General features: G+C 44.1%; 1 protein-coding gene across 1 annotated transcript; it reads right to left on the reverse strand.

Moving 5' to 3' along the window:
- Positions 1–527: 527 nt before the first annotated feature.
- Positions 528–9197, reverse strand: LOC136512386 (condensin-2 complex subunit H2-like). Its single transcript, XM_066506351.1, has 11 exons — positions 8476–9197; positions 8052–8151; positions 6373–6476; positions 6154–6290; positions 5617–6064; positions 5334–5509; positions 5051–5209; positions 4879–4959; positions 1493–1594; positions 1253–1411; positions 528–1169 (listed from the first exon to the last, which is right to left on the reverse strand). Exons 1-11 carry the CDS (start codon positions 8690–8692, stop codon positions 834–836), a joined length of 2019 nt encoding a protein of 672 aa, XP_066362448.1. The 5' UTR covers positions 8693–9197; the 3' UTR covers positions 528–833.
- Between the last annotated feature and the right edge of the window lie 600 nt (positions 9198–9797).

Raw genomic sequence — 9797 nt, forward strand, 5'->3', positions numbered from 1 at the left:
CATAAGATAAGCTACAACTTTTATTAAAGGTGCACTATCATGCAAACACTCTATGCTATAGTTCAACTGGTCAAAGTAGGATCATGAAAAATAATATTTTGAGTAAACTAGGACTTAGAACCAAAATTGGCCCATGTCATGAATTAAAACATTGTTCCATTTATCATTCTAGACATGTCTAAGGTGCTTTTGTGACCTCACAACCATCTCTTGCATTGATCACACATGATCACAAACATATGCAGGTATATAATCAACATCACATGTGATAATATGTAAAGAATAAGATAAAATTCCATATGCTCATGCTCATGAAGGCTTCGGTGATGCTTATGATCATGAAATGCAAGTACCAAATACAATGCTTAACACTAGAGTGTTATAAAAAATATTGTTCGCTAATTTGTTATAAGAGAAAAATATTATACCATAACTGATAAGCCGCGGACAGTCTTTCTAATAAATCTGAAATTGCGGGGGACATCGATTGTAGTGTTGAGTTTTAAGAACAATAAAAGCACCAGCAACTAGCATACAATAGACTTGGCATCGCGCTAGTTTATTGAATTAGAACTGAATCTAACAATGTCATACCCCTATAAAAGGGCAAGTCCGTCCAAAAATTCTTGCTTGCCCTGTTAGCATTACACTTGAGAGCTGATACCAATACATACAAAACAGCACAATGAACTATTGTACATTAACACCCGCTAGCTACGCCTAAGTCATAACTTACAGGTCACAGCCCATCCTGCCTATGAAGCCGCCACTAAAGTCACAACAATTAGAAGAATCGGCCTCTAGATGCCCATGAGTTAGTTTGCCATTGGCGTTCATCCGCTGGATTCCAGATTGATCGGCTGCATTAGGTGAGCGGCTGACCTTCGCCTTCGCTTCCCATCTGGAGTCAGCCTGATCGCTGTCTTGACTGGAATCTTGCCATTTTTATGCAACGGCTTCTTGGGGCACTCATGCTGTGCCAGGGAGGACTCACCACCTTTGCCTGCATTTTGCAGTGGGGACTTGACTCTCTTCCGAGCAAAGCGTGCCTCCATTTCTGGCCTCCGGTTGGGACCAATGAGCCTTACATGGAATGGATTCTCTGCTGTGTAACACACCAACTCATTCGTGGCTTGTCCTTTGTCCAGATCAACACTTCTGCCGTTCACCTGTAACATTCACGTGGCTAAAAAAATGCTTGGGGTTGCACCAGATGACCAGATTATGAAACTGGGAGAAAAGGGAAGTTTACCAGCTGGAGAAGGGCAGAGAATGTTCTGGCAACCTCATACTTTGATCTGCCACTAACAATCTCACTAAAAGATGCAGTTCCTGTATTGTCAGTTCTTGATGAAAGTGTGTCAAGGATTTGCTCCCCATATGAACCAATATCAAAAGGTGGGTTTTTATCCTGACAAGACATGGATGTAGGGGTGAGCGCTAAACAAGTTCATAGATGCAAAATTGTAAGCAGTTCAAGCCAGCAACAAACCTGCTCTTCCAAGGCATCCTCAATTCTTTCTTTCCATGTTGAAACTCGAGCATCCATCTCACTCTGCTTTTGAACCTCAGCGATGCTGGCAAGGAGAGCATTCTGTATGAAGAATTATCTGTCAGTTTTGGAAGTTGAAGAGAAAAGGCAAATTCAGGACACAACTGAAAATTGAAGTTCGCACTTGCAATTTGGATTCTAGAAACCAGCAGGCAAAATGAAGTTTCCAATGACACAAAAGCTTTGAAGCATCACCTCCAGGTGAGTTTTGAGGATTTTATATGGGTGTGGGTGGATGTGTAATATAGCTAAGTTAGTAGAGCTTCGCTTTAACATCATGTCATTAAGACTTTTGGTGTTTTTTTCACGAACGCGCCTGAACATGTATATTTCATTAAGTGTGATAGAAAGTGCGATCACACGCACGTCCAAGCCAGAAAAGGGCTTAGGCGGCACCAAAAACAAAAGAGCTTGTTACGCTAAAGGGAATAAAAAGTGACCTACGACTAAGAATCTAACTCCACATCTGAAAATATTCAGCTGAGACATGCATGCATCTCATTGTTCAGGCAGTAACAACATTGATCATCTATATGGGAGAAACAACCATATGGCCAAAACAGCATGCCTTAAGTCCTTTAACCAGTGCATGCATGAAAGGTGGAAGCACATTAAATATACCAGCATAATATTTTATTTAAACAATTTTACCGCCATGGATTGTTGCATGGGAATTTACTAATCACAGTCAGTTCCTCCTGACACTTTATTCCAGAAACTTGTCTGTAAAACCCAACACATGACAAAGATGCAATATCAGAATTGTTGGGAAGATATTGCAACTAATCCTACAAGCAATTTTGTCCAATGCAGCAATAATCTATTATAATAAGGTTTATCCTAGCATGTTTTGAAATGCTTACACCTAATATATAGGGCCTGCTTGGATGCCCTCCAAAATCTGCCCAGCCAAAGTTACGGCAGTCCCAAAACTTGGGCGGTTGTTTGGTTTCAAACCAAAAAATTGGTGCGCCGAACCTTCTAGCTGAATCAGCGGCGGACACAAGACGTCCAGCGCCAATACTTTGGCTGCCTTCCGCACTCCTATTGCCCTCGCCTGTTATTTTGCAGTATCACCCTCCCACCGACACACCAGCCACCACTTCCCTCTAATCCTCGCCTCCGTCGTCACTTTTCACGGCCGCCGTCACTTATCTCCTCCGTCGCCTGTGCCAGCCCCGAAGCTCCACCAGTCCATCACTTGTTCGTGTCGCAGATTAAAGGGACATATCCTTCCATCCCTACCTTCATAACAGATCCCTTAATCCGTTGGGGAACAAGGAGCATCTTCCCTCATCTGGTGGCCTCTCATCTCCGATTAATCCATCTATTCCTACTATCATGTGTTTTCCTCCTTCAATCCTCCATGTAGGTACGAGTTTCTAATGTATCATCCGTTTACAGATCTGCTGCAACGAAGTGCAGAGGAAAACGTACCAGAACACAATCGCCCCAGCTAGATCCGTTAGTCCACTCCTGGAGGTAAAATCTTTGAAATCGAGCTCCTTTGGTCTCTCTCTGAGTCTCTGCATAGCTATAGGCTTACAGCAAGCTACTACGATTGTAGTTGTTGTTCCTCAGATTCCCAACTGCATAACCCCATTGAATATCCCTCTGTTAAGAGCTCAGCATTATTTATGATGGTTAAACACTTCGCCTTGCCCATTAAAAAATCCAGATATAGCTAACAATTGTTTGATGCTCCACGATGGTGTGCATTAGTTCAAATCACTTTAGTTTAGTTGCACATGTTAGTTTCAGTTAAACCAGCCTGTTCACCAAACTAATTTAATTTATTGGCTACTATACATGCCATTCATGCTTGTGCATATCAAAAGGTATTTTAATTTACTGGCTGCTGATACATGCTTTGCATTTTATTTTTCATTTTTTGTTTGTGCACATTGCCTACACGCCTACACCTAGGCAATATTCAGCAAAAATTCATCTCTTCCTGTATGTGGAGGAAAAAGTCAATAGCTTTTCTTGTTCTACTGTTGGCCTTGTGGTGGAGGAACAAAAATCACAAGAGGAGTACAGCCAAACGCATAAAGTATGCTCCACTTGTGCAGAGGGATACCTCAGACAGAACATGTATGCGTGAGCTCAGGATGTCCCGGCCTGTATTCTACAAGCTTTGTGCTCGGCTTAGGGAGAGGGGGCTATTAGTTGACAAACTTCATGTTTCGGTAGAGGAGCAGCTGGCAATGTTTTTGAAGATTGTTGGGCAATACCACACACATTCCTCTGTAGTAATTGCAATGTGGAGATCGGGATGGACAGTGAGTACATTTAATGCCGTCCTGCGTGCCATTGTCAAGTTAGCTCCTGAGCTAATTTATGTGAGATCTACATCCACGCACCCAAAGATCACTAAGAGCCCTAACAGATTCTATCCATATTTTGATGGTAACTCTCAATAGTGTAAGTGATATATTTTTTATATGCAATTTTAGATATAACTGTTGTGACACATGTTTGACTCTGTACATAGGGTTGTATAGGGGCACTAGATGGCACTCACATCAAGGCATGTTTGCCTGCTAAATCTGTGGATAGGTTTAGGGGCCGCAAGTCATACCCCACACAAAATGTCCTAGCAGTTGTCGACTTCGACCTACACTTTACTTACGTCCTAGCAGGGTGGGAGGGATCTGCTCATGATTCTCTCGTGTTGCAAGATGCCCTTTCTTGTCCAAATGGACTAAAAATTCCTGGTATTCTATGGGTGCTGAAACTTGTGGCATTTTGGCCATGCTTCAGGTGGCAAACATATGGATGCACTGACTAAGCTTGTGCTATTTTGTGTTTTTCAGACGTGCTTCAGGCTGTCAGCATATGAAGACTTGTATATGGTTAGGAGTTCATTACCTCGTGGTACTGTTTTAGCACAATGCATATTATGTTGTGGTGTCCTTAGGATGAAGATGGGTGTATATAATGAACTGGACATGTACAGAATACAGTAATATGTTATCAGGATGTAATCTATTATGCACACTGTGGTTCTTATATAATTGTATGTGTTAGGTACTGAATCATAGACCTTGCCATATATATTTTGGCATCAAACCAATCAAGGTCCAAATTTTGGATATCACAGTTTGGCACCCAACCAAGTGTTGTACCAGATTTCTTGCCAAGGTTTTGGCAACCGAAATTGGCATGCCCTAGTTTTGGCTTGCCCCAGTTTTGGCAGGGCAAATTTTGGATCCGAACCAAGCAGGCCCATATTTAGCCAACATATTGACTTATAGGGCACCAAGATGCTTGTAACCGCACAAGACATAGATGTAAATGGACTATAGAACCATTAAAAATCTCACCAGATGTGACCGACACAAGTCGTCGAGGCTTGCATGTGTATCTATGTCATCCTGTGTACCATTGGGAGTTGCAGCAATAGTCTGAACAGAGGAAAAATAAAAATGAAATATTACCCAAATGTTGGATAGCTAAACAGGGGAACCAGCAAACAAAAATGTCAATTAAATAAACCTCGTCAGGATATGTTGGAACATCAGGATCAACATCTATGTCATTTGGCATGTCTGGATCATCATTATCAAAATTAATGCCAGTATTTGATCCATTGTCATCTTTCAAATCGCCAAACACATTGGAATTTTCTTCTCCAAATTCAAATGATCTCAAAAACTGCATGTTGGATGGTTAACAAATTAAATAATTTCTAGTTCACCAAAAAGATATAAATTAAATAAGTCAAATCAAAATATTAGACATGCCTAATTTACATGGACACTATAACAATGCTGAGTACCTTTTCAAAACGAGGGGGTGATTGGGAACCATAATGTTCCTCCTGCTGAGACTGCTGTGCTTCAAAAGATTTAGCATGTTCAGGTATGACGACGCCATCCATCTTTGCCATAGGAAATAGAAATGTGAGAGTTTTCTTTTTCGAAGTGCCAATAACCACCCATGGAGAACCTTTCACTGCTCCAAAACAGATCAGTAAAGACAGTTCAATTCATAGGTCATCAAAATAGCTTTACAAGGCACTAAACAAAAGAGATATATCCATAAACAACAGCTTCCTGTACCTCTCCGGTAAGGCCGAATCTTTAGGTTGCCAGGTTCATGTGGATTCAAAGGTTTCCATGGATCCTCATCATCAGAATAATCTCCAACAGGATCCTCTATATCATCTGGGTGAGGCATTTCAACATCATCAGCAAAGCTAGGTTCATCAGGATCAGACCAATGGTTGTCATCTGGAGTGATTTCTTGAGTTGAAGATTGGTCAGGATTCTCCTGGGTTGGATCTAGACCTCCTAAGACTTTTCCAGCAGCCGATTTACGACCTGTACCCGCTGATCTTGCATTTGGGGAAGTGAAAACATTGGCTCGGCTTTTAGAAGGTGCTGAACTGCCTTGATGAGCCACACTATTTTCTTTACCATAATGTTTTCCTTGCAGAAAGTCAAAAACAGCTGGTGCATCACAAGGATCCAGCAGAAGGAAATCTCCATAAAAATCACATGTTGCTAACTGCAATACATAAATAACTACGACTATTTCAGTATGGAAGTAAAAATTGGCCAATTTTGCAGTTGAAATAAAGGGGATAGAAAGTTTACCAAATATGTGTCTAGCTCACTCGCTTCGCTATCCAGACAGTCCCCTTCAAACACCAGTAGATTTGCTGGTGGCCTCACAATTTTTCTTTGTAAATCATCTCGATTGACATTGTTATCCAGAGATGTCCTTGATTCCGCTGGAAATTTAAACAGGGTTAAACAAATGTTCTTAGCTCCATGACATTCCCAGTAAGTTCATTCAGTGAAGGATCCACTTACCTGGGACATCATCTAACCCCATAAATATATCATCTTCTTCACTGGCAATCGTGCTAGGGTCATTTTGATTAGCTTGAGCTGAGCCATTTTCCAGTTGATCCTGCCTGGTATAGCTATAATGATTTAGACTACTGTAGCTAATAAGAAAAGATTAGCATGTCATAGTATTACAGAAATCCTCAAAATATCATTTAAATGTTGAACACCCAAGGTGTCATGCTGGTCTAGACAATCATAAGAACCACTCTTGTACATACAATGACAACTTGATGAATCAGAATTCTTTTCTCCCAGCAGTACTATAAGCTGAGAGTTGCCAAGATGTTTATCAGACTATTGCAGCATTTTTCCCACTACTTAAAGAGTGTTCTAAAAATGTAGGAGGGAAGTAATCAAACGGTAAGGCAAGATGACATACCTGCCGACTACCTTGACACCTAGGCACCTAAGGCGTACATGAGGCAATGTGTACCCTCCTATCTAGAATGGAGGTTGAACAGGGTTCAAGGCAGTAAAGGAGGGCATGCTTACAGTGATATTAAGAGTGGTAGCAGCAATGGTGAAACAAAGGAGGAGGCAATGGAGCCATTGGTATTGTGGAAGGGGCAAGGTTGGCTCTGATAAAAAAAAGAAAAAAAAAAGAAAGGTAAAAGGACAGGATTTATAAGGCCTGCATAAAACACTCGCAATTTGGCTACAGGTGAGCCATGATAGGAGTCATCGGCCTCACCTGTTTACCATTGCATCTTTGCTTCTCTCCATCTCATCTCTTTTCTCTCCTTCCATCCACATGAGTCTTCAGCCCCAGAGGATAGCAATTGGCTATTTTGCATGGAGGCCCAAATTACAATAACATAGATGTGTTCATCTCCTCCCCTTCTCTCCATGCAACCATTAGGCAAGGCGTCAACTATGGAAGTTACTGCAGACTACCATAATGCCAAAGCAAGACCTAGGCAGGGGTGAATCTAGACCAGATGACTATCAGGGACTTGTCTGAAAATAGTGTGGCCATTAGGAACTATTAGCTCTACATACAGTAATATTCCATTGGAATTCCAAAATTCGTCGGGGTCGGCTGACCCCGATGGCAGTAATATTCCATTGGAATTTCCAAAATTTGTCGGGGTCGGCTGACCCCGATGGCAAGCTGTAGCTCCACCCCTGCACCTACGTGATGCTTTAGTACCATGATTAGATCACTATCTTCCAAAGTACAGAAAGGCCTTCGTTTAGCAATATGTTGGCATTGATCCCTTTGAGCACAGAGTAAATCTAACCAAGTGAACATGGATTTGGGCCATCTACTTGAGCTCAATGCTTGGGAGCTACATATAGAGTTTAAGACAATAAAATGCCCGGCATGGTGGAGTCTCAAGAGGAAGAATGAAAGGTGCCAATGCGGAGATAATCTGAAACAGGCATACTTCATCAAGGTTCCTATGAGGGGGATACAGATGCCTTATTTCGAAACTCTATGGTTTCCGAACCAAGCAGCAAATGTGTATCTGCCGTGTGGCATTTTTAAAGCCTACTCATTTAAGATGCGCAAAAATGTAGAATGCATTTATCACTGTCGGTTTCAGGCCCACATTCGACAGGTAATATTACATACAGTGTCCAGGGACGCAATTAGTACATAATGGATAAATCTGAAAGCAGCATCAATCTTAACTTACTTCTTTTGCGAAAGGAACTCTAACGCGTGAAGCACCAACGAGTACAAGTACTCCACCTTCCTACTGTACACTTGAACCGATCCTTGGAGTAATAAGGCCGCTGCAGATAAGAAAACACAAATTAACAGGGCAACTGCTGACTTGAAAAAGAAAAGAACTTTTTTTCTGATGCGATACCCATATTAAATTGTCCTTAGAAAGGCTAAACCTTGGGTGAGCTAAACAGCTAAAAAGAAGCTGCTTTCTTTAACATTTATTCAAGCAAAGGAAATAACACCATGCAAAATGAAGCAAGTCCAGTGCCAAAATTTATAACCTCACGCTCCCAATTCCCAGCTCTACAGAGCCCTACAGATAACACAGCAGCTGAAAAGAAGTGCCGCACGTTGACCGCAAGAAACCCCGGCCCTTCGCACCACCGTACCTTCGGCAAAGTTGACAGAGCGGGCCCCGTCCTCGCCGGAGACCTCCCCTGAGCAGATCTTGAGCAGGTACTCCTCGAGGCTCTTGGCAACGTCCACCTCCCAATTCGACTCGGGGTCCCTGTTCGCCTGCAGAATCATAGGAGGAGCCGCAGAGGAAGAGGCCGGGACGGAAGCCGAGGAGGCCCCGGCTGTGGCAGCAGAGGAGGACGACATCATCGTGATGGGCGCGGCCAGGTGGGTGTAAGGTGGCCTCCTTCGCGGCCGCGCGGCCGCGGGGCTGGGGCCTGGAGCCCTCTAGGGTTTGGGTGGGGTTTGCGGCGGTACCAGGGTTCGGGTTAGGGGTGGTGATGGCGGAGTCGGAGGCCGGTGCTGCAGCCACGGAGTGGGGCGGCGCGCTCGCGGCGGCGCGCGCGCTGCCGGCGTCGGGGACGGCCCGCGCGGCCGCGGGGTTGGGCGGGGTGCTCGCGGCGGCGCCCGCGCTGCCGGCGTCGGGAAGGCACGGGTGGTGGCAGCCGTCCTTGCCGGGATCGTCGTCGGAGGCCAGGAGGCAGTGCAGCTGCAGGCTGGAGGTGATGGCGAGCGCCCCGCACGCCGCCCTGCACTCCAGGTCTTCGTTCCGAGGAGTTCGACCTCTTCGGCTCTGGATCGGGACGTTGAGGATGAGGAAAAGAAGCGTCGGCGTCCTAAGTCGGGGGAAATTTAAATTTTTGCCATCCCTCGCACTCGTCCCGTTGCCCCGCAGTTACAAATTCCCCGCATATTATTTTTGTCACTATTTTTGTCACTCTTGTCTTGACGACATGGCACGCAACTCATCCTTACAGCATGAAGAAGACATGGAAAATGACCGTCTGCCTCTGTCTCTTTATCCTCTCACGCGGGCCCACCTGTCATCACGCTCCTGTGGTCTCCCTCTCATCCAACTTCGCCGTGTAACCATGCCCTTGTTTAGTTCCACCCCAACTTTCAAAAGTTGCTACAGTATCTGTCACATCGAATGTTTGCGGCCCGTGTATGGAGCATTAAATGTAGACGAAAAGAAAAACTAATTGCATAGTTTGGTGGGAAATTGCGAGACGAACGTTTTAAGCCTAATTAATCTATGTTTGAACACTATTTGCTAAATAAAAACGAACGTGCTACAGTAGCCCCAAAATCCAAATTTCTCCAACTAAACAAGGGCCATGGCTCCCACTCCAGTTCTCCTCCATCCAACTTGCCTGCGTCGCGTCACGAGAGCGAGCCACTGCAGCCTGTAAGAGCGAGCAACGCGAAGCACGGCGCCATGGGAGCTCGCGAGTGTGTGGCGACGGCGTTGGAC

The sequence above is a fragment of the Miscanthus floridulus genome, chromosome 16 (genome assembly GCF_019320115.1).
Source record: "Miscanthus floridulus cultivar M001 chromosome 16, ASM1932011v1, whole genome shotgun sequence".
Classification (NCBI taxonomy): Eukaryota; Viridiplantae; Streptophyta; class Magnoliopsida; order Poales; family Poaceae; genus Miscanthus; species Miscanthus floridulus.